Consider the following 26,449-nt stretch of genomic DNA (forward strand, 5'->3'; position numbering starts at 1 on the left):
ATTTTTACTCTTTAAAGTGTAGGCTACACTTGCAGGTGTTGATAGCCCCATTAAATAATATATAGATAAACAATAAACGATAAAAAGTATATAATTATCTAACAAAATACACCATATAAAAATATGGTCAGAACGTCGTCTCTCAGTTGCTGAATGTCGCGCAACAACGTTGCTACAGCCCTGACACGTCTTACAATTCTACGTTGTTACAATGTTGCAAGCACGTATACAGCGACGTTGCCATAGCAGAAATGCAACGTGCCAGAGACGTTGCCACAACGTAAATGTGTTTGCTGGGTAGCTAGTGATGTTATGTTACGTAACCCTGTTGAAATATATTCATTAGTATAAGATACAAGTTTGAATAAATAATTTCATAGTTTAATAAATATAATTTGAAGGTTAAAAAGTTAAGATTCATTGACCAGCAAGGAAGTTATAATTTCGCTAAAAGAGAAATACATATATTTGGTAATGTTCATGGTTTAATGAATACAGCATTTAAAATGTTAATTATTTGTTGAGTAATAATATGTGAAAATGCTTAAATGCCGGTTAAGAATATGAAGAAAGATGTAGGCTACACAAATGTTTGTTAATTTATTTTATTTCTGAAAGTATTGTGTATGAGCCAATCACAGTAGAGGTCAAGTTTGGAGGAAGTGAGAAGGAGACGAGACGCGGGAGGTTTGCTGAAAGAGAAACACGGTTAATGTGAGGGCACGAGTTTTTCTGAAAGTGTTCAACAAGGATTCTTATATGAAACGTTAAAAGTGATAATTCTGTCTGTGTGAGTGGCCACAAGACAGAAGCTAGCGGCCAGCGACCTCGATTAGTAAGACTGTGTGAACTGTGAGATCGACGGTGATCAAAGACCCTGACGGAGCCGGCTAGCGTTACCGTCCGAGTGGTGGACTTTGCCCTGATCGTCAACCATGTGACTCTTCTCTTCGACTTTCTTCTCTTCCTCGTGAATCCTCTCATCCTGTCTTCTGCTGCTGACGCCTTTGATCCTGTGCGCGTGAGGTTACATTCACATTGAGTAAGGTACCATTTTTTTTTTTTTTGGCCAGTGTGGTGAAGCAGCCATTTGGTTTAAGGCTACAACGTACCCAAGCTACATTCAGGCCTCATCATTTGAACATTTGAAGGGTATTTCAAATTGAGCTTTTGCCGGCTATTTTATTTTCTTGGGCCCTTGTGTTTTAAATGAATTTGAATGCATTTGTGATTTGACAAAACACATTTGTTTACTGACCTATTTTTCTAAGTAAATCTGTTTATATTTTTTTATACAACAGTTGTGGTTACAGACTCTTGATATTTTAAGTTAATTATGGTTTAAATGTGAAAGTGTGTAGCCTATAGGATAAAAGCAATTCCAAGACATTTAATTTCCTGTGAAAGTGTAAATATTACTGTTTAAATAGTGATTTAAAGGGGTAAGCTTATTAATAGCCTAAGTTTAAAAATAAGTTAGCTTAGTAATTACACACACACACACACACACACAAGTTAAACACTGATAAGTTTATTAGTGAAACCTCACTTATTTAATTGGACAGATATTTAAAGAACTCAGGATAGCCACCTCTAATTATAGTTTAACACACTAGAGAGGCGCTAGCCTACACATATGATACTGAAGAAGCTTCAAAGCGCATATCGAGTACGCAGCGCAATTCACTCTGTGCACGAGAAAAATGCTAACTTCCGGTTTGAGGGCGGAAGTTGGGTAATTCGTTTCCGGTTGCCGCCTTGTTTACATCAGTGGACCGGCATTAAGTTAGTTTAATCGTTCGCAATGGACCTAAAACATAAAAAAAAACGATTCACTTTTCAAAGGGCAGTCGGTGGTAATAACCACCATTGCTGCGTGCCACTATGTACCGCCGGGGGGAGATTCAACACAACCTTGAGCTTCCATAGTTTCCCAAAGGAACTTAATTTACGTGCCCAGTGGCTTGTTAAAATCAGAAGGGAAGGTTTCACCCCCACCACCAACTCCAGAGTGTGCAGTCGCCACTTTGAGAAAGAAGAGATAGTAATATCTTCTTCTGGAAAGCGGTGTCTTCGACCTAAGGCAGTTCCATCCTTGTTCGGTTGGAATAATTACACTAAAAAACCCCAGCGACCCGGAGTTTGGGAGCGCCGCCCTCGAGCAATCCAGGCTTTGGACCGCGCCCCAGAGGATGACTCCGCCGTGGACATGGTGACTGAGGTGGATGAAAACACACCTGTCTCTGGTTGTGCTGAGTTGGCTACGACACCCCTGATGAAAGACCACGATTACACAGCCAGCTCTTTCATCGTGGTCGACCGGATGAAATTTGAGAACATGTCAATGCAGATCGAGGAGCTCACAAGGCAGCTCGAGTCACATCATTTGGAGAGATTTGGGTTGCAGCGGTTTGCCACATCACCTGATGACTTTCGGTACTATACCAGGTAAGAAATCAGAGATTTCACACCATCACATTTGGTGTATTTTATTTTCTTTGTTCTGTAAATAAAACAACATATTTTATGAATATATACATGCATGTCTCCGCTGACGAGGCAATAAAAAACTTATCATCAGCAGCCGGTGATGTGATTAGCTTTAAAGTTTCACGATAGCTGTATAATAGTTTGGCTAGTATGGATTTTTGCGGTTCCATACAATGCGTGTGTGGTGTGTGTCTGATGTGTGTGGATTGTGACTTTGTGTGTTTCAGTAAAGAAGAATAAAATATAATGAAGAAATATAATTAACAGATCTAGAGAAAACAACGCTAGATTCCATGTTCACAACTTGAGAATGTTTTGATGTAATCTGAATGCCATAAATAGAAAAACTATATGATATGTGCTGTTTGTATGCAGATTTCCATCATATGAGCATTTCATGGCCTTTTGGAATCTAATCCAAGAGGCAACGAGCAGAATGGTGAGAGTCACCAGTGGTCAGAAGAACCTTTCCACCAGTACATCCACTGAGAGCCCTATGAACAGATCAACTGTAAGTTCTACAATAAACATATGAAGACTTCAGATGCAAAAGCCTCTAAGTGTCACCTGAGATTTTCTTCAAAAATTAGCATTTTTGTCAAGCTTGTATATTTAAGTTCAGTAATTTCACTTTTATTACAATTAATAGGTAATTTTCATTGCCATTAAAGTGAAATAACTGAACATAAACATACAAGCTTGACAAAAATGATCATTCTAGAAGAAAATTTCAGATGGCACTTAGAGGCTTTTGCATCTGAAGTCTTCATATACTACCAGCTTGGTCCATGTGAATTACACATTTTGCACTGTTAGCTGTGTTTTGTTTTTGCTTGCTCTGGCACTCTTGTTGTCTGTGCAAGCGACTACCTGCTTTTGTTGCTCTGCTCCTTTGGCTGCTCAGCTCCACGCTGGCCTGCTATAGGCAGCTTACTCTTTACCACCAGTTAAATCATTGATGAAAGTTTCCAATTTTTAGATTACATACACCCCCACATGCACTGCATATTTTAATCACCTTAGTTTGTGTATTTTATCTTTGTTGTATAGTGTTTCTATCTATTTATAATACAGTAACTATTTTCCCCAGAAATTGCTGCCAATTGACGAGCTCTTCCTCTTCCTTAAAGGGGTCATATAATGCCATTTTTGTACAAGCTAATATGATTCTTTAGGGTCTAAATTAAAAGTTTGTAATATACTTTAATTAAAAATTCTCATTAGTATTGTAAGAAAACACTAATTTTACCTGGTCAAAAACAGCTCTGTTTTCAGCACGCCGTTTCAGTGCATGTGTCTTTAAATGATAATGAGCTTTGCTCACCCCGCCCCTCTGTTCTGTGCGTACACCGTTTGTAACACAATAACCACGCGTTGTTCATTATAAACGTGGGATTATGAATTATATTGAGAACGTCGTACATAGAAAACATGCTGTAATGTACCCTGAGTGTAAACCTTAGACGCATTCATCGTGAAGCCTGCAGCAAGGTTTGCAAATTTCGCAAAGATTAATATAAACACTAATATAAAGGTTAATAAAACATTACACTCACATCTTCTGGAGGTTCAGCAGTAACACGTTGGTACCGATCCGTTTTTTCTCGTTTGTAAAGCTGTCTGGTGTGAAATGATTCGCGTAAACATGAAAGCATGGACGGGAATCCCCGTGAGGGAATCCCCGCGTCAATCCTTTGGGCATATCGCTTCAAAAACAAAACTCAGCCACTGCATCTATAACGGCTCAGATTTAGGAACATCCAAATGACTGCTGTGTTCCTTATTACATCTAAGAACAGAACACCACAATCGTGTAGACGCCATTCTACTCCCGCATATCAACAATGGCGGACTACTATGACGACGGCTGTCACAGCTTGCTCAGGGCGGGTCTTGTGTTGAAGCACGGCTGTCAATCACAATCGCGGGAGGGGCGTACGATCTTATGACGTCACAATATCGAACGGCTTGATTTCATAGATGGTCAAACATATAAGGAGATTAAAACAAAACCACTGGATGGATTTTAATCATGATAGGATGGTTGTGTACAGGCACTGCCAACAGACATTTCAGTGCAATCAACTTGTAAAAGTGCATGTACCATTATATGACCCCTTTAACTATCTATCAACCGGCTGTACACAAAGGGAACTTGCTCACAAGTTCAACATCCACAGAGCTACAGTGAGTCGAATAATTGTGACGTGGTCCAACTTTCTATATACTTTACTTGGATCTCTCTCGATATGGATGACAAGCGGATCAGTGAGAGCAAACTGCCCCACAGATTTCCATGGGACTTATGAAAACACCCAGGTCATCCTTGACTGCACAGAAATGAGGTGCCAAACCCCTACCTCCCTTCTGCTCCAAAGTGAGGTATTTTCCACATACAAGTCGCACTGTACATTCAAAGCGCTTATTGGCATGTCCCCCCATGGAGCATTGACATTTGTGTCGGCACTTTTTGAAGACTCCATCAGTGACAAGGAGATTTTTCGTCACTCCGGCATCACCTCCCTCCTAACACCCGACATGGAAGTTATGGTAGACAAGGGGTTTCTGATAGATGAGCTAGTTTCCGGGAAAGTGCATCGCCCAGCTTTTATGTCCAAACAGGATCAAATGTCAGAGGTGGACGTCCTTAAAACCCAGGCCATTGCACGTCTGAGAGTCCACGTCGAGAGGCTCATTAGGAGGGTCAAAGAGAACAAACTTTTTGACACGGTCATCCCTCTCTCCATTTGTGGGAATATAAACCAACTTTTTACTGTTGCATGTCTCCTCACTAATTATCAGTCCGGACCCCTGGTCAAGAAATGGATGGTCTGATTTTCTGGTGGCCGGATTTCCTAATCCATTCTATAATGAACTTTGACACCACACTCTCCTGGCAAAATAAAGACCAATAACACATCACAGGATGTTTAACAATACTCATACAGTTTTGGAAATGATTTGCTGTTACTCTGCAAATAAAATTGCTTTACTTTTACAGTGTTGTCTACAGCTTTGTTCTGTGTGCTTCCTGTAGACTGTGATAGATTTTTTTAGAAGACCCATTTATTTAAACTGGCTTTTAATTTTTTTTTAGCACTTTCATATTTTATCTTAAGGTGTTTTATATTTTAATAATTTAGTTATTATATGGTTTTGACGTGTTTTTTATCTATATATATACACATATATGTATGTACATACATACATACATACATACATACATATACATACATATATATATATATATATACACATGTGTGTGATTCTTGCTCTGTATTATCTGTTTTTGTGAGTTTCACAGTTGTAAAGCACTTTGGTCAACCTGAGCATTGTTGTAAGGTGCTACAGTATATAAATAAATTTTGATTTGATTGATTTTGTAAAAATGCAAAGACCATTTCTCTGTTCTTCAGAAAGCAAAAACACATAATAGATTTCAAGTGAACTGTATTTGACAAACTTCAATTTCATAAATGGTTAACATGAAAGTGTCACTGCCCTTCAATAACAATGCATACAAAGGCACAAATGAACATTTATAATAATAGAATATATAACATATACATATAAGATAACATATAAGATAATAACAGATTAAAAGCAGTCTTCTGTAAAAATGTGCCCAAAACTCAGGAATCACAAGCAACCAATTTACGCCACTGCCAGGTATTTGTCCATGTACACGTGAAAGTAGAACTTATCTATCCCACGCTTCATTTTTTCCATCACACTCTCATCCCTCTGTATTCTTTGTATGAAAACATCATCTTGAGCGGAGACGATATAATCGCACCAACTCATACCGGTGACAAGTAGTTGGCCCTGAACTTGCCAATAATAGGCATGAGTTGGTTTGAGCTGCAATGACCCATTGATGACCTTGAGATAAGGTGCGTCCACATAATTTGGAATGTTTGGACATTTTATTTCCAGAAGGCCAAACTGAGGCTGCTCCAAGGGGTCAAAAACAACCCCATCTGGTGAGGCACCAATCCATGGTGCATACGGTTGTACCACAAACCCACATTTGTAGTGGTTCACACGTTTTATCTGGCAATATTCCCAGATCGCATCTGCCTCCAACTCCAAACCCCTCTTCATAGGCCCTGTCTGATGAGTACCTCTTAGAATGGTTCAGCAAGTCCCTCTTCAGAGGCCTTGCCCACATGGCAGATCTCTCTAAAACGAGATGCAGTCACCCGTGGTTTTCGTACATTGTACCAATCGGCACACAAACTCTGCTCTCGCGTAGCACATTCAATCTTCTGGGCCAATTCCAGGGTAACCTCGAGACTTTTCATGTGCAGCTGTTGCTTCCTGGAACAGACAAACATGCACTCTGATGGTTCAAGTCTGTAGCCTTGCAGTGGCAATGATGGAGGAGGTGGAGCATCATGGAGAGTCTTTGCTTTCTCTTTGGCAGGTTGCTGATAAGAAAGGGGACTTCCATGTTGCACCTTGCCGAACAGTGAGTCCACAAGTGGGATATCCTCACTTATTCCCATGCTGCAGATCATAGGGCGGTCAGCATCAGCTAAATCTTTGTACACCTCAGACACCCGAAGAACTGAGAGGTCAGGAAGTTCCCCATGAAGGCCTTTGTACAGTTTACTCCTGTATGTTAGAAAATACACACACACGCTAAAAATCTGCAACAGAGTAATACATTTTGCTTGAGGGGAAGAGCATTCTGGAAATAGAATACAATAACCAGTACAGTGACAGGTCATCAGAATTAATAATAAAATTGAATTTCATGATTTAAGGTGTGCCTGCTTTGGCCAACTTGAAAGACACCTGCAGAAGGATTTGACACATTTTAAGTGGCATCATTCATTTATGAAATTGGTTGGACCTATAACTCACTAGATGTAAAACACATAGAACCTACCTTGTAACAATAATAATTTCAGTTTCCCCCCACTGGTTTTAAATGCTATTGTCCAATGGAATGTTGTTATCTGAAATCCCATAAATGCAGCACTTACCGCACTCCCTCTGCGGTCTTTCTTGTTTTCGGTTTGGCTGAGATCACAGCCATCTTGTCAACAGGGCCCGGCTTTATCCCCTATGTCAATATAGTGAAAAATAAATAGAGAATGTAGGCAAGTAGGATTGTTTTTAATCCACTGTAAAGCAGGTACAATGTATTTATGAAAAGCGCTTTATACAGTGCTATGCATAAGTTTAGACACCCATGCTAAAGTTGACTAAAAAGAGGAATAAAAAATCATCTTTTGAAAATTGAACTTAATGCCTTAATTAAAAAAATTAGGAAAAATCCAACCTTTAAGGACACCAATTTTCTTTGTGAATGAATAATGTATCATAAATAAATAAATGTTCTTCCTTAAAATACAGGGTGCATAAGTTTGGACACCCCTATGTTAAATTCCCATAGAGGCAGGCAGATTTTTATTTTTAAAGGCCGGTTACTTCATGGATCCAGGATACTATGCATCCTGATAAAGTTCCCTTGGCCTTTGGAATTAAAATAGCCCCACATCATCACATAGCCTTCACCATACCTAGAGATTGGCATGGAGTACTTTCCATAAGATCATCTCTCAATGCAAATCAAACTAGCTATTAGGCTAACTGAAATAAAACCATGCCAATCTCTAGGTATGGTGAAGGCTATGTGATAATGTGGGGCTATTTTAATTCCAAAGGCCAAGGGAACTTTATCAGGATGCATAGTATCCTGGATCCATGAAGTAACTGGCCTTTAAAAATAAAAATCTGCCTGCCTCTATGGGAATTTAACATAGGGGTGTCCAAACTTATGCACCCTGTATTTTAAGGAAGAATATTTATTTATTTACGATACATTATTCATTCACAAAGAAAATTGGTGTCCTTAAAGGTTGGATTTTTCCTAATTTTTTTAATTAAGGCATTAAGTTCAATTTCCAAAAGATGATTTTTTATTCCTCTTTTTAGTCAACTTTAGTATGGGTGTCTAAACTTATGCATAGCACTGTAAATAAAGTTTGATTGATTGAACTCACCATAACTCTAGGCTTATGCCACTGTTGTTCACCTTCAGTGCAGCTTAATATTGGGGGAACAACTTGGAGTTTCAATTGCGAATAGTGTGCAGATTGAAACAGAAGAGCTACACAATGGTTGCATAAAGCTTTCCCAGCCTTGCAGGTGCAGCAGAAGTGCAGAAGTTGCACAGGCTGCAAATCTTTTAGGACAACCTATTAAGTAAAACATATCAATGTATTTGATGTAATCAATGCATATCCCTTGACAGTATTACTCACTTCTTAAAAAAAAAGCCTGTCTGAACACCCCCTTGACATGATGCAGCCTGACATGATCCTAGAAAAAATAACAATACCCTACGTCCATCAATACCCTACAGCCTAACACCCTACCCAACATTAGGCCTACTAGGATTTGTACACTGAACACAATTTCACACTGCTGCTGACTGTAACCATACTCTGAGCTTGTGAGGTTTCTCAGCTTTCCTCATGGACCTGAAGCACTCTGCCCTGACAACCACCTCTCCTGAGCCCTGATCTTTCTCAGACACTGCAGAAAAATAACAATATTAGCAAGTTAGTAATAGAATAACATGCAAGTTAGTTGGTAAGTATAATAATTAGCAACTGTAATAGGAACATATTGTTGCCAAGCTATCTAAAGCTTAAGCTATCTAAATCCATTTATCTAAAACTATGTTCGTTTGTTCATAGTCAAGTCAAACAACACAGTTTTCACACATATTTTGGTGGAGCCAGGCGCTGCTGCATTGTGAAAAGTAAACAATGTTTTCACATCTGCTTTTTGTCACCGCGCCCAAACAGTCGCTTTACAGAGTGGAGCGTTGCGTATCCATGACAACTAGACGGAAGTTTTTAGGCTACTAATTATTTATTATTATTATTATTATATTATACCCTTTAACCAGGAGAAGCCCTTGGGGTTAGAACATATTTTGCAAGGGAGACCTGTCTAGAAATATGTGTGAAAACCTTACAGTCTATGGTGAAAACCGCCTAACTTGATAACGAACGAACCAACGTCGGATACCTTTACTGCTACTCCCTGTATGACATGTGTAGGAGTGGTTGTCAACAACATAGCCTCCGAACATCCGAACATCCGAACATCATAAACAAAACAATGGCTAACACAAACTGTTCGGGAAAATGCACTAACGCATTATTTTGACTTTTATAATGTATAACGTTAGAGAGATAACATAACAGTTAACAGATAGCATAGCTTGAGCACGTAGCATGGATGTTGTTGTGACTTACCTTCAAAATTATGCAAATACTGAGAGATGTAATATTTAAACCCCTTCTCTCTCTTGCTCTGGGGAGCTGGAGAAAAATCACTAACCAGTCGATGAACATCATCGACTGTAATATTCGGCAAATGTCCAAGACATCTGGAGAAATATACATCCTCTACGTCGTCCATCAGGCTACCGGAAACTAGACACCCCCTATCGGTTTCGCAGCCGGAAGTAGCATATGCTAACGTGCACATAGTCAATTTCTCACGAAGCTCCGTGCCGGAGTGCGTATAGTTTTCAGAGAAACACGTGATTCGAAAAAAGAAGCCTCACTTTCTTTCCAGTCACGTGAATGCTTCACGTTGCGTGTCGGAATGTTTGAACCTAGACCACTACTCTACAGGTTTTTTGAAGTTTAAGTCCATTTACTAACTTTTTTTTTTATAAATAAGCATTACATAATCATATTCTTCTGCCATAAACAGTATAGAAACCATAAAATAATTAGACCACCATTTACTTGCATCAAGCAACTCTGTTGTTGTTTTTATAATTAGTATTAATATAATTGTTATATAATGTATTGCCACACTTATATGTGAATTATATTATCAGTAAACTGAACATTTGGCCTTGTCAGTCTTTTATTTGTGCTTAATGGATAAAACAACAGCACTGCACACATGGCTAATTAGCAATAATTCTTTATATTTATTAACGTGTTTATTTGTGCAATCATTAAATGTTTTGGTCTTACACCACTGTTATGTCCACTGGTGACAGCAATAAATACTGTATTTTTGCTATTCCACAAGTCTCTCCATTTCCAGTGTAGCCTACTGGCCTATTCATTAACAATATGCAATTACAAGTTAACAGACCGCGATTTGAATGATTAGAACAACAACACGATCTGCTCCAGTTTGAGATATCTACAACGCCATTTTGACTAGTCATAATTCCAGTTACAGATATCTACAACGTCATTTCGTCTAGTCAAAACTTAATTTAAGATATCTGAAAAGGAACATGTAGATATCTCAATGTAGGCGGTCATATGCAAACGACTGGTATGTAAAGACATTAGCTCAAAGGGGAAATATTAATAATAATCCATAATGACCAATTATGATTAATTATTAATATTTGGGTCAGTTAATTAGATTAACTTTGAGGTATGCCAAATTAATATTACAATCAATTAATCAGTTCCAAAGAACTCTTCGATTATTCAGTTATTCTAAGAAAAGTGTATCTTTCAGGGTCACTGAACATGTAACAAGATCAAAATCGTAAAAGGGACTTTGTATCCCCCCCGCCACAGGATTCACTTGGAGCTGCAGTTTAGGTCCGAGGACAAGAGCTAAGAGGCCGGATCTTGTGGTCAGTGACTTTTAAAGCGTGAAGATGGCACACCCATTTGGGAGAGGTGTAAGAGCCAATAAGAAGTGTCTTCCTTTGGAGGGAAAATTTCCTTTTTTATGACCTTTGTTGAAGCATGCTCATTTGCAATGTGTACTTTCACTGGGTGCTTAAGAAAAGAATCTTCAATATTCTTATAACCACAGCTCTGAGATGAAAGTTTTTAAAGATTTGTTCGTGCATATGCCAAATAATTGTGTCTGATTTGTCTCAGTCGCTACAGGTACGTCACTTCGTACCGTGATGTCACTTCATACCATGGATCCAGAACGAGCTGTATTTAGAGCTTGATTAAATAAATTATTCGTTTATAATGGGAAGGACGTCTTAAGCTATGAAACTTGCAGGACGTTTTAATGGTACAAAGACCTCTTATATACCAAAAGATCAAGGCAAATTCGGTTTCTCATGTCATGACCCCTTTAAAAATGTATAATTATTTATCACGTCCACGTAGCCACGCGAACCGGAATTATCCCGACCAGGGGCGATTCTAGGATTTTCATTTTAGGTGGGCCCAGCCCCCAATGAGGGTATGATTTTATAAAAATTTAGTTTAAGGTCTAATGGTCATTATTAACTAGTTTAATTAACATGCAAAAGGCAGGGTTTTATAATAACTGAGGTCCTGTATGTGAGGTAGGCTAGTTGGGGTGGTTCGGGGGCATGCTCCCCCGAGAAATTTTTTATTTCTCTTATCTACATGTGCATTTTAAGATGTTTTGAAGGCCAAAAAAATTGGATAACAATAGCTTTAAAACCATGTGCAGCTGATTATTTTTCTCTCCCCATCAGCATCACACTCTTTTTCTCTTTGTTTTTCTCTTGCTCTGTCTCTTCTCCTCCTAAAGCTGAGCTTTAACTGATATAGGCTTTTCATTTTTGTCTGTCAGTGAAGAAAGTAAACACAGGGTTAACTGGTTGATTTATGAATCATTTTCTCACAAAGCTACCAGGAAAGCTAGGTAACTAAGTTTATTAAATTCATTCACAATGTACTATTCATTATTGATCTAAGCCTAATACATGGCCGTAGACAGGGCTTTATAATCAAAGAGGTCCTAAATTTGAGGTTGTTATGGGGTTAAACATTTTTCTTTCTGATATGTGCATTTCAAGATGTTTGAAGGCCTAAAAAATTATAATAAATAGATTTAAAACCTGCGCTCTCCTCATCTCCATCACTCTTTCTTTTTCTCTTGATCTTGCCCTGTCTCTTCCCCTCCTAAAGCTGAACTTTTTTAATGCTGAACTTTTTTTTTTTGATGTGCGTTCTGCTTGGCGCTCTGAATATGATTATAACGATATATATGAAGCGAACACAAATTTGTGTAGCCTACACTTAATCACACATTTTTAGGCTGAAGCCCCCCTAAAAAGGGCCTAGTGACGCCTATGATCCTGACAAGGTTTTATCTGTACAGAGGTAAAGGGAAGGAGGCCTTCACAGGGACTAGTGGACACTTCAGGACTTCCTCAGATCTGGATATGGCCTGGATCCGGCGGACTGCGGTAAACCTTGGGATAAACGCTAATATTAGCACCTTTGTATATCAAGAGTAGGGATAAGTTTGTGCGCATTTTGTTTTGTAATTTCACCAGAATGAAAAGAGAGTTTGCTACTCAACTAGAGGTTTACTTTATATAGATACATACATCTGCCACAAGATGTTTCAAAAAGAGGTGGGGACATGTCCCACCGTCCCGCCTACAAATTATGCCTTTTTAGCTGTCAATCTTTGTATGTTATGTTTTATATAATTCAGTTTTTTTTTTGTTTTTTTTTACTTTAAAGCTGTTTTATGAGGGAATCAACTCTTAAGTTCATTAAAAGCAGGAGAGGAAGAATCACTTCACAAATACACTAAATGTGCCTTCTCAACTAGGCTACATCAAACCACATTTCTGTAGAAACCCGACCACAGCAGTTTCAGTTCGACTATGAGCAGCTAGTACCTTTTATTTTGTTAAAACCATACACAATAATTAAAAGTATTTAATTTTGATTTATTTAAATTAAATTGAATTATAAAACCATTTAAGTCTCACATGTAAAAGCTCTAATTCAGCATGAAATATAGGAAGATGTGCACCATATTCCACTCTTCTGTGAATGAAAGCCCACCTACAAGCAGACCAAACCACATTTTGCAGGTTTCAGTTTTGACTAAGATGAGCTGCTAGTATCACAACGTGAAAATGTTTCACACGCTTGCTTTGTTCTGTTTTTGCTGGTGCCGTCTGACAGGTAAGTTATAAAATGTTTATATTTTTTGCTAAATATCAGTGACATTCTTCACAGCTTATCCACATTTTCGTGGGTTTTAAATGTTAAGTTCCAGAAAAACTCAAATTTCCATGTTGTAATTACACCATTAATATAATGTTCACATATCTCACCTTTCTTTAGTAAATTAATTACAAACTACAGCTGATTTCAGGCTTTGTAAACCATCAGGAGCCTTAATCTGTTTGTTCAGCAGGTGTGTTTGGTGATTCACTGTCAGTGATGGAGGGAGATTCCGTAACTCTTAACTCTGATACTCAAATACATGAAGACGACTACATAATGTGGAAATTTGGAGCTGAAAAGGCTCTCATAGTTAAAATGAATAAAAAGAAGAAAATCTTCTCCACATATGATGATGTTCCTGATGGGAGATTCAGAGACAGACTGAAGCTGGACGATCAAACTGGATCTCTGACCATCACAAACACCAGAACTGAACATGCTGGAGATTATCAACTAGAGATAACTGGAGTGAAAAAATCATCAAAAACATTCAGTGTTTCTGTAGGCCTATATGGTGAGTAGAGATCATTTGTCCAGCCCTTCAAATATTCTTGTTTTTAAAGGAATATTCTGTACTTAATCAACAGCATTTGTGGTGTAATGTTGACTCCCAAAAATATTAACAAAATATTTCCTTACTTTTTTATTAATCAAGACTCAATGTGAAGCGCTTGCGTCAACGATGCCGTGATCTTAAAGTAGAAAACTGGGGCGTTACAATAATCAAGACAAGATTAAATAAAAGCAAGAATAAGCTTTTCTATATCTTTAAAACTTAAAAGGTGCAATGTGTGATATTTCTGAGGATCTATTGACAGAAATGCAATATAAGATCCATAACTATGTTTTCAGTGGTGTATAAAGACCTTACTTAATGAACCGTTATGTTTTATTATGTTTTATTACCTTAGAATGAGTCATTTACATAACAGCGGGCACCCCCTTCCATGAAGGTCGACATATCGTGACGTTATGTATCTACCGTAGCCGGCAGCGAACAAACAGCTAACTTGAATGAGAAACAGCAGAAAATAACGCCCACGCCTACATTCGAGTTTGAAAATAGAAGGAAAGGCAATGAGTGATTAACTGTTTGCAGTTCACAATCGCCACCACTAGATGCCGCTAAAAATCACACACTGCACCTTTAAAAACTGTCTCACCTTGGAAATATTTCGTAACTGATAAAAACATGACTCAACCTAATTCTTAATGTGATATTTAAAATTCAAATTGTGTCAAAATAAACATCCACATTTCTGCCTAATATTGGGAAACACCTTATTAAGAGACTCAATCTGACTTTTATTAAAGCCCTGAACGATTATCATGACTTCAGTTTTCTCAGTATGTAATTTAGATCATTACAAGGCATCCAGTTACTTATATCTGTTAATGCTTGGAGGACATCTAAGCTTGTCGATAATTAGAGCACAGTGATAAATATAACTGTAAATCATATGCAATTTATGATTTTCCGGATTACAGACCCAAGAGGTAACATCTAAATTGAAAACAAATTTGGTCTCAGCAGGGAGCCCTGTGGAACACCACAGTTGATTGTAGAAGGGGAACATAAATTATCTCAAACTGTACAAGTAAACCTCACTCCCCTGATCTCAAGAGGCGATCTAGCGACTGACACTAGAGACTGCAGACATAAGCCTCCTTGTTAGAGCGCCCGCCTCTCGTGCGGACAGGCACAGTTTTGAGTCCAGCTTAGAGCGGGCCGGTTTGAACTGGAGGGGCTAAACTCCCACTGGCCTGACAGTGGAACAGCGCCTATTGATGGTTTTGATTAAAAACCCTGCATTAGTGCAGTTAGTAGTTATTAATTTTGAGATATTAGCAGAACTTGCAGCCTTTGCTGGTGAACTAAAAGCCCTTTCAACTGCTCAAAATTAACATGAAGTTTTGATGATTTCCATGCACTTTCTAACTTCCTGCACTCTCTCCTTAAAGGTGCTCTAAGTGATGTCACGCGTTTTTTAGGCCAACATTTTTTTTTGTCACATACAGCAAACATCTCCTCTATCCGCTAGCTGCCTGTCCCCTGAACACACTGTAAAAAAACGCGGTCTCTGGAGACACCCCAGACTCCACAAACGGCAACAAAAACAAACTGGGCTAACCCGCCACGAAACATAAACAGTGTTCCAGGCTTCCAGCCAATAACCGACAAGAAGGATTTGGGGGTGGGTTATGGGGGGTTAGTGCGCGGATGAGGAGGAGGGAGGGTCTACTGTTACTAGCCTCCGTTTTGTTTGACAACACTTCGAATATCAACAAGAAGTGACATCACCCAGGATCACTTAGAGCACCTTTAAATTACAAGTATTAAAAATACAAATGGAAATTATTTTTGTGGCAATCAACATTATTCCACAAATACTGTCAATTGAGTTTAACTGGCACTGAAACCAGAATATTACTAAACTATTTACATATTGAAATGTTTAATCATTTTGTAGTTTGAGATAGACAAGCCGCCATCACACTAAACACTCCCTCAACACATTGAGTCGAAAATACAATTTTGTTGACAAGATCCATCCAGATTTCTGTTTATTCGCTCATGTTTTCCAGCACGTCTGCCTGTTCCTGTCATCATCAGTAACTCTTCAAACTGTTCGTCATCAAATTGTTCATTGGTGTGTTCATCAGTGTTGAATGTGAGTGATGCGACTCTCTCCTGGTACAAAGGAATCAGTGTATTGTCCAGCATCAGTGTGTGTGATCTCAGCATCAGTCTCTCTCTACCTCTGGAGGTGGAATATCAGGATAAAAACACCTACAGCTGTGTGCTGAACAATCCCATCAGCAACCAGACCACACATCTGGACATCAACACACTCTGTCAAACATGTGCAGGTACCAAAGCACTGATGATATATGTGTGTATTAACTGACCTGATCTCTGTCTTCTGTTGTAGATCACACTGATGCATTCACTTCTTTCTTCATCATTACAGAACGGGATGGTCAGTCTACTTCACAGCCAGTCTCAGTGATAGTGTTGATCTCTGCTGCTGCTGGATCTCTGTTGATTGTTGTTGCAGTCGTTGTGATCTTCTGCATCTGCAGGAAATGTAGAAAAACAGGTCAGGAGAGCAAGCAATGAATGCATAAGGCTAAATGTTTCTCTTTTTTAAGGTACAAAATTCAATAAAGAATTAAAAAACGTTGTTTTAACATTGTTGTATCTGTGATTATTGTTAATGCAGTTCAGACCCGGGAGGAAGACATAAATAATGCAGCATCCTGTCAACAAAAAACACAAAAAATGGTAAGATCATTTATGACTGTGTTGCAAGAAGTTGTTGCAGTCTGATTCAAGCTTTTGTGAGTAATATGCCTCAAACAGGACAAAAAAAATGCTTTATACTAATAGTATAGGCCTATTGTTTGTAAAATTTGTATAAATAATTTTAATAAAAATAAATGATTCCATTTTGCAGTCCTACAAATTAATTAGCACAAATCTAAATCTATTAGCACACCGAAAAGTATGGTAGCCTATTATTCCTCAATAACAATAAAATGTTATTGATAAATTATTATTATATTCAGTGATCAGTTCATCCAAACATAAAAAAAAAAATACTCGTTACTGACCGTACCTGTTACAAATCCGCATGTCACTGTCAGTCAACTTTCTGTTGGTAGGCTACATCTTGGATGGCATTCGGGAGTAAATTATCAGGAAATTTTCATTTTGGAGTGAACTAATCCTTTAACGCATAAGTTTAACTGTTGTGACTCCAGAAGTGAAAGGTCGGCCGCAGATTCGTCAGTTATAAAATATAAATTATATTTTTTACTTAAACTAGCGCAATATGTTATTTATTACTAAATGATATGTTGGTATTATTGTGATTGTAAAAAAAAAAGCATGCTGATTATCATCGAATCGATCGAGTCTGATATCTTCCAGACAGACCATTCCCAGATAGCACACGTACGTCTGCAAGATGTCTGTTAAAGATCACTTTATCTGGAAAGCATCTGCTGATTATTAACATCTGATAGACATCTTTAAGATGTCAGTTTAACATACATTCTAAATCCATCTTAAAGACGAAACGTCTATTTGACATCTGACAGGAAACGTCCTATAGACGTATTGCAGATGAGCAAACATTTAAAAAAAATACGTCTTCCAGATGTAAACACACACATCAAATAGATGTGTGCTATCTGGGTTAGAACAATCCCTGATAGCACACGTACATCACGGAGACATCTATTTGATGTGTGTGTTCACATCTGGAAGATGTATTTTTAAGAGTGTTTGCTCATCTGCAATACGTCTATAGGACGTTTCCTGTCAGATGTCAAATAGAGGTGCTATCTGGAATTTAACAGACATCTTGCAGAGATCAACTTTATGCAGTGGTCCTCACGGAGTAGCAGGTAAAGTCGCGCATGCGCAATAGAACGCCGTTCCATCAGAGGCTGGGCTTGTACAGTTACCGTGGATTTGTGAAAGAAACACTAGAAAATATAGACTATCCTCCAAATAAAAATATAGATTATACATTACAGACGACAGCGATCATTAAACAATACATACAATAAATTACAATTTTCAAATCTTAAAACGACGACTGGTCAAGTTATTTTACAGAAACAGTTCATTATAAGGTATTTAAATTTAAAGCCAATTTAAAAAAAATGTTTTATAATAATATGACTGCATTTTTCCTTGCAGAAATCAAAGAAGGAGCACGTGTATGAAAACTTCCCCCAAAAATGACTCACACCAGTTCACATTAATTCTCTGCCAATGTTTTAACTTTAGTTCCATGCTTTTTGCACTGTCATGTGTTGTTATTGTAATGCAATTGTGTTTTCTGTGTTAGTTTAATTTAGTAAATGATATTTATAGCTTAATGCACATGTAAATTCATTTTTGACCCAACACAGTATTTTTGGATTTTTTTTTTTTTTTGGCAATAATATTCTTTTTTTTACAATCTTTATTATTGTTTTACATTCTGTAGCCTATTTTGTACCGTGTATCTTTTATGTTCATTTTGTTCATTTATATTGGCCTATCTGTAAAGTGCACTGTCTGAAGTGTAACCAACTATGGAATGACAAAGCTGACATCATAATAAATAAACAAATATACAAATAAATTAAAACAAATACATACATAAATACACAAATAAACATATTAAGAAATGTAAAAAAAAAAAAAAAAAAGTGTATACTTTTTCCCCCTTATTTATAGCCTATGATTGTATTTTTCCCTGATTTATTTATTCATTTATTTTCACATTTATTTATGGTCATATGTATTTTATGTATACATTTTGTTTTCATTTTGATGTTTGTGAAGTGGGGGAAGTAAGTCTAACCCAACTGTCTCTTGTCTGTACACTGCCATAATCCATGTGTATTCGACTGCGACCTACAAGTTGCACACCATACAACCAGCCAACCTTCGCTGACATTTAGATAGGCCTACTTTCTTCTGTCACCTCACAAACATCAAAATTAATAAAAAAAATGTCCCATTTAAAAATAGTGTAAAAAAGCCCATGTGTGTGATAATTTTATTATATAACATAATATGATATACTAGATATCACACGGTAAGAGTGTTTATCTGGAAAAAAATATTCTTTCTTTTTTGCTGTTTTGCCAAAAAAAAAAAAGTTTAAAACTCCACAGAACCGCTCCGCCTCTAAGCAACATGTGGTGTTTTCTTACTGCATGAATCAGTATTTGAACGAATCGGCTTATTTAATTCACTGTTGCCGTTGAATAACACCTGGTCACCTTTAGGGCTGTCAATCTTCCTCTATAATACTATTCGAATTCCATTTCTTATTTTATTTAATATTCGAATAATATTCAAATATGCTCAAATTCATCCTATTATTAATATTTACGACATTACAGTCTTATGGATCGCCAATGCCAGTGCGTGATGTTGACGCATTGGCATTCACAGATAAACCGTTTCAGTTTAGTCTGTTATCGGCTGTTGGCGGACAGCTGGTTAGCCCCGTGATGAGGGGAGAGGCAGAAAATAAGTAATTCTTGCCTGTTTTAGCGGCGGTTCCTCGGACAGATCGCCTAGCTTGTCAGGGTGTTACGTTGTCATAAAAAATAACGTAACGTTATATTTTTCTCTCCGTTTTGGCCTTCCGTCCACACTGAGACGGCGTTTTTATTAATGAAAACGCACTTCAAAGTGGATACATTTGAAAACGCCGTTTTCACATTGTAGTGTGGACTGTGTATCAAATTGTCAGGAGTGGTGATCTCCGTTTCCGTGGAGACATTGCTTTTCGCGATTTTTGACAGTATTGTTATGATGACGCGTGGATAACGTGCAATTGTGTTACGATTCAAAAACTTTATTGTTTTCAGACGAAATCAGACGAAACAAAAGCATTTAATTTTCACATGCGTGTAAGCCAAGGCGGCGAGAAAGGCAAGATTGCATAATTTAAAAAAAAAATATATATACATAAAGCAATATTCGAATAGGAACTTCAGCATTCGAATAGTATTGATTTTTTTTTAATATTCGAATTGTATTCGAATTTCGGAATTCGTTCCAACAGCCCTAGTCTGGACTCAGAGGTGCATTACAACTTTACACCTTGAACTCATTTCTATCTTCAGTTGGAATAAAGATGGCTCAGGGGAGCTTAACAAACAAAGAGGACACACAGAAATTAAATAAACCCAAAAGTAGATATTTATTTATTAAGGTAATACATAAATGAATTAAGCAAACATCATCAAAACAGGAAAAGAAAGAGAAAAAATAACAAATGAAAAACTGGTTTTGGACAAGACTCCACATAACTTTTTTATCAGTTGATTCATCAGGTGACCCACAGAATCTGCCGCTTGACTCCACCCTGCAAACAGAGAGAGAACAGAAAAACAATGCAAACCTTATCTGGTGACAGGGAAATACAAATGAGGGAGGCAGAAGCTAGTTCGTGAAACAGCTCTGCAAGTTATACATATGAATGATTATCTGTAGATCTTCATAGGATTTAGTTGATCAAAACACAATACAAAAATATAAAGGCGTTATGTGACATTAAAAATCTGCCATAAAACCTGCAATGTTTAGTTCATACATGCACACAAACCAGCACATGCTCACCTGTGAAAGGTTTTCCACATTTATTTGGGATTTTTTTTTTTTTTTTTTTTTTTGTTATCTGGTAAAACTCATTGGATCATTTGAAATCTTGACCTTTTCAAGATGGCAGATGCAACATTCCAATGTCTGGAGCGGTTGAATGAGGCATCTACACATGCAAATATGTTTCTGCCATAAATGACTCAACTAAAATGACAGTCCGTCCAGAAAATGACTTTAGCAGAGTTCAAGGTTAGGGAAAGGTGGGAACTGGTGAATGATCAACATAACTTTAATGATGAAATAAACAATCAAAATGAAAGTAAAGCGGCAGTCATCCATGAGGGATGACTCACGCCACCGGCCTTGCTCCGTTCACCCTGACCCTGCCCAGTCCGGTTCCCAGATCGCACCGCCGTTCAGTCCTCCACCATAAAAATACAGTAAAAATTGCACTTGCCTGAACAGCCTCACTCCATTCCTCCACTATAAAAATTGCAGTTGCCTCAACAGCCTATCACATCCAAATACCCTAACACATCTACTTACGTAGATGTTAATCACATTTTGAGTAAAAACAAAACCAAAAAAAACACAATGCAACCAAGGCCAAATTATGCCAGAACAGAAACGTTTATTTCATTGCTTCACTGATCCAGGGGCGTAACCATCATTTCAGAAGTGAGGGGACAGAAATGTCAGGTGTACTAGTTTTATCTGACCTTTGTCTAATTGACAGATACACATTTTTATACAAATCAAGGTATTTAAAAACTTTTAATAAATAAATGTAAAATATGTTTTCATAGACATCAATGGGAGATAATCAAGTATATAATTAATACTACAACTAATATAATAATAACAATAATAATAATAATACATGTATAAATTCATTTTTAACTTAAACCATAAAATAGCAGTGCACTTTTGTATGTGATGATATCTGAAAGAAACCACACATAGAGGAAACTCAAATTCCACAGATGTCTGAGACAGATTCAGTGGCGATTTAATCTCACCCGATCGCTGTGCTGCATCCTGTCATCTGTTTCAACAATGACAACATACTCAATTAAACACATTATTATTTGGTGAATTAGAAGGACATTTTTTGTTTTCTTTAAAGCTGCAGTCCGTAGCTCCTTCTCTATGTGTTCAGATGTGACGTAATGACGCAAAGACACGCTCGAATTACCCGTGGAAAGCCACCAGTACCACTGGCATTAAAAACATTATTACAAGCTTACCGTTTTGAATCGCGCTAAGGCAAGAAGATCGTTTTGAACACTGGCTGGTTATACTTGCTCAAAAAATTATTTGGATAATGTTTAAACCAAAAAAGTTACGGACTGCAGCTTTAAAAAAAAATGTCCCACTATAAATCTATTTCCATTGTGTTAAATTGTCTGTTTGTAATATTCACCGTTCTGACAAGGTCCATGCAACAGGAACAAACAGCCACCGGCAGAACAGCAGTAGCAAAAGCAGCGGGTAACAGACTTTGAACTGCAATTTTTAAAGACAGACAGTCATTATTTTAAAGATATAGCCTACTTTCAACTTTGGTCATCCGTTGAATGAAACTGTTTACTTTAAAATGACTAGTTGTGTATGACTTGTTTTGCTGACATTCCCAGATAAAATGCCCAGACAGCAGGTTATGCAACATGGGTATTTTTACTATCAAACAGAAATTTTCTTTCTTTCTTTCCTGCTCCGCAGCAAGTTATGATAAAGGGATGATTAAACCAAAAATGAAACTGATATCATTTACTCATGTTGTTCCAAATGCACAACTCTTTCGTTAATCTTTAGAACACATATGACGATATTTTAAATGAAATCTGAGAGTTTTCTATCCCTCCATTGACAGCCCACACAACTACCACTTTGTCGCTTCAAAAAGTTAATAAAAACTTAAATCTATATGGATCAGGCAGTTTAGTCCAAAGAGGACTTTTTTCTGAATAGACTTGATCGCTTTATATGATTGAACAGATTGAATTTAGTATTTTATTCCCGTATAAAATGTACAATGGCTGGAAAAAACTCTAAGTAGTAAGAATACAAGGCATTTAAATGATCTGCAAAATGGGTTTTAACATCAATTGAACATGGTTGAGGAGAGTATATAAGCAAAGACTTAAAAGATACTGTTCGCCCCAGCACCTGCCCTTTTGCCCCTTGGTGCCCAAAGTGCCCTTTTGTCAAAGCAAAATTTCCTCTCCTTTTTATTTAATTAAAGGCCCTTTTGTGGATGCCTGCCCAATCTAACTATTAGTAAAATTAATGAATAATAATTTAGCCGTAAATAAAAAGACCCACATGATGACCTTTCACCTTACGAACTCATCCGGGAAGATTCCTCACGCTGCACGCGCATTTTTTAATTTCGCGCGGCTACGCGCACTACCAGAGGATATCTTCAACTCTGCGGCTGCTGGTAAGTGGTGTTTCATTCTCAGCGAAGTGCTTTTGATGTTTGTTTACTTATTATTATTATTTTACAAGAACGACGTGAAGAGAGCATGCAGACAGAGATGTTGTTTAATATTGCTGTGTGTAGGCTGTAGAAGTAACGTTAGCTTGCTGTTTGAGAGAGACAAGTTTCAGAGGGTCACTGGTCTTTTTATGTTATTTGACTAAAAACTATTATTTATACTTTAAACTATTGTTATTATTTCTACAGTATTAATAAATAAAAAAAACGTAGAGTGCCTTAAAAATTATTATCACAACACTGGTAAGGCTTACCAGTATCTTATGTTTTGTGTGCAGCAGCCTCTGTGAACATCTCCCCTAACAGCCTGGGCAGAATCTGCAGCTTTACAGCAGGTCAGTGAGCTAGTGAGCCAGTTCCAAACACTGTCAGCAATCTTTACATCTTGTCATGGTCACATAAAAATTGTTTAATCAGCTAATATATCTCCTATATGTTTGTTTTAATGTCTACAGTCTCAGATCAACTCCAGCAGTATCATCATCATCATCATCATCATCATCATCATCATCATCAGCAGCAGCAGTAACAACAACAACAGCAAAGGCAGCAAACTCACTTAAGGACTTTAGTAAGAATTTACCAGAACAGGTACCACATTAATGTTAAAAATCTTGTAAAGTATTAATTGCTGTATTTTTTCTGTTTGCTTTGTTTTTATTTTCATTGTATAAATGTAACTCTTGTATTTTTGTAAATCAGTTTATGCCATGAAAATAGCCACAGATGCTGACATGGCATTAAATAAAACTGTACTGTACTGAACGAAACATGGGCCACGTTGATTTTGTCCTACACAGTTTACTATTACAGCTGTTCTTTATTATTCTGTTTAACAGAGAAGAAAAAATCCATCAGGTTGGGACAACTTAAGATACTTAAGTTTCTAATCCCAGAGTTATTAATAGGTGCACATACATTTTTTTTTTTTTTTACTCTTAAACTTAAAATTAGTCTTTTCTGTTCTGTTTCTTTTTCAAAACTGCATCAATGCATTTGCTGCCGTATCGATACAGAATCATCCATATTGATATATTGCTGTATTGATATTTTGAGCACAGCCCTATTTAAAGCCTTGTACCATGTGCCCCCTTTTATACTTTGAGCACCTGCCCCTCCAGAGGTCTCTGCACGGCCCTGCTTCCGTCCATATTAATTTGACTTTTGGTTCCATTTTTTTGACCGTTTTCAGTGGTTATGAGGAGCAATATGAGAGAAATTTGGTAATCATTGTCTGACCCAACAAAAAAAAACATTATAATATTTATTTTATTTTATTTTTCGTGTTCGCATTTATGAGGGAAAAAAACAACGTGTCAGTTCTCGGACGTGAGCGCTCTGAAAGCGACCGCACGCATAAAGATTGCCACAAAGAACCGGTAAAACTAAAGTAATGATTGTGCGCTTGAGTGCGGCTATATTACGTAAACGCTCATTATCCTGTTGGCTATATAAGTAATTCAATTAATATAAAGGGGAGATTTGTCCACGAATGACTTAAATGAACAACTAGCCTACTAGTCGACTAGAAAAAAAAAAAAAAGAAAAAAAACTTTTAGTCGGAAGCAGCCCTTATTCCACATATTTTCGAACCAGGCAACAGGACATCTGGGTTGAGCGAGCGACTATGCGGAATGAATGAGCGGAGCGGAATATTCAGAAATGCGCTCTCTACTCACGAGCTCTGATCGTAACAAACCCGAACCTCACTGTCTGCTGAACTTGCGCAGAAACATCAAAATTAAACCAGCTTTTTAAAATGGTTTTTAAAACTAAACACTATTTTAGCACAAATTATGAGCTTATTGGCGTTTTTTTATTTTTTTTTATAATTATTGACAAAATTCGAATAGGCCTAAAAGTTTTTTTTTTTGTGAAAGTTTTGGGTGGGCCTGTTGAAAAGTGCCTGAGCTAGTACATCGTCTTTCAAAACATAACCTGCGCGAAAGAGAGAAAAAAAAAATGAATGCGTCATTGTACCCAGCACTTCTGAAAATGCACTTCCGAATGCGTCTCTGTCCCCAGCACATTTCAAACCAAACTGACGCCCATGGCTGTAACATTTCACCCGACACACATCACCAGAAGTATTAACGCCAAAATAACAAATGAAAACCTGGTGACTACATTAGCTTCACAACAACAGTCTCTTCCAATAACTGTGACAACTAATAACAACTACAGTGTTTGAACTAAGTGCAGACTCAATTCAATACTTGTGTGTTATTCGATTGACAGCTGCCTTCAAACACTCTTTTGCATATTTATGCACATGTCCATTGAAGAGCGTTTGCATCTTGGCAAGATGTGTAAACCCAATCAGCTCTATTGTGTAGTCTTGTATGGACTACTGAAATCTGGTATTGTGAAAAAACTATTGCCATGTTAGCAATGTGCTACCGTTCAAATTGCTATAAAGTTCAGGTAGTGACGTCTGTCTTGAGCGTTTAAAAATATGCATATTGTGCTGGAGTTTATGCTGAATTTAGTGCGTATATCATATTGTTACACATTAGACACTTTGCAGTTGATGCTTTGTTACGACCCGTGACTCCAAAAAGACACAACAAAGGAAGGGACACACGATGTCAGCAAATTTAACTCAATGTTTATTGACAAAATAGAAAGTAAAACAAACGAGTGCTAATGTAACGTCAGCAAAATCAGTAGGCATGGTCTTGGTCTGTAATGTACTGTGGCTCCAATGTAAGTGCAGAAAAGAAAAAAATATAATAAAGTCAACAAAATAAGAAGTGCCGAAGAGTGGTAACATGGCTCCTTTTAAAGGACGCCTCAACAACACCAAATGAATGTGTTCAACATGAATTCCAGCTAACACTAAACACAACGAGATCATCAAGTAGACTGCACAACCACCGAGTCCTGAAATTACTCTGTTCATAAAGCTGGAGCATTTCTTAAGCCAAAACTCATAACTTTGTATTGTAAGAGTATAATCCCGTGGGGGTGAAAAATGAGGAAATATCCTGAGGCCGCTTACTTAAAATCACTTGCCAGTAACCTTAAGCAAGTCAAACTTGCTCACAAATTTGGCTGAGCCTATGATCTACACCAGGGGTGCCCAATCCTGCTCCTGGCGATCGACTGTCCTGCACAGTTCATCTCCAACCCTAATCAAACACACCTGAAGCAACCAATTAAGGTCTTCAGAGCACGTCAGGATCACTTGAAAATTAAAGGCAGGTGTTTTTGATTAGGGTTGGAGATGAACTGTGCAGGACAGTCGATCGCCAGGAGCAGGATTGGGCACCCCTGATCTACACAGTCCTCTATACGATGTTTGACCCATCAGCTTTCCTAACGAGAACACCAATTTGAAAACGACTACGTTTTGTCTGAGGG

The 26,449-nt window shown here is 37.6% G+C and overlaps 3 protein-coding genes across 8 annotated transcripts in view; 2 read left to right on the plus strand and 1 right to left on the minus strand.

The window, feature by feature from the left end:
* Positions 1–26,449, minus strand: part of LOC309476059 (uncharacterized protein) — a 58,802-nt gene that overhangs the window by 11,196 nt on the left and 21,157 nt on the right. The window lies entirely within an intron of this gene.
* Positions 1,974–6,614, plus strand: LOC309476312 (uncharacterized protein). The gene is made up of 3 exons (XM_082139604.1): positions 1,974–2,448; positions 2,866–3,001; positions 3,581–6,614. Exons 1-3 carry the CDS (start codon positions 2,210–2,212, stop codon positions 3,629–3,631), a joined length of 426 nt encoding a protein of 141 aa, XP_081995730.1. The 5' UTR covers positions 1,974–2,209; the 3' UTR covers positions 3,632–6,614.
* LOC309476162 (CD48 antigen-like) lies at positions 10,258–18,721 on the plus strand. Of its 4 annotated transcripts, XR_014197944.1 has the most exons (7): positions 12,701–13,421; positions 13,654–13,980; positions 16,053–16,337; positions 16,439–16,567; positions 16,691–16,752; positions 18,178–18,321; positions 18,355–18,719. XR_014197944.1 is itself a non-coding variant. In XM_082139392.1 (6 exons), exons 2-6 carry the CDS (start codon positions 13,683–13,685, stop codon positions 18,220–18,222), a joined length of 819 nt encoding a protein of 272 aa, XP_081995518.1. In that variant the 5' UTR covers positions 10,258–12,685; positions 13,657–13,682; the 3' UTR covers positions 18,223–18,720. The 4 variants fall into 4 exon arrangements, 3 of the variants coding, with proteins under 3 accessions (XP_081995518.1, XP_081995516.1, XP_081995517.1); XM_082139392.1 differs by lacking the exon at positions 12,701–13,421 and adding an exon at positions 10,258–12,685 and having other exon boundaries at positions 13,657–13,980; positions 18,178–18,720; XM_082139390.1 differs by having other exon boundaries at positions 18,178–18,721.

Source organism: Leuciscus leuciscus (genome assembly GCF_965113295.1).
Source record: "Leuciscus leuciscus genome assembly, chromosome: 15".
NCBI classification, from domain to species: domain Eukaryota; kingdom Metazoa; phylum Chordata; class Actinopteri; order Cypriniformes; family Leuciscidae; genus Leuciscus; species Leuciscus leuciscus.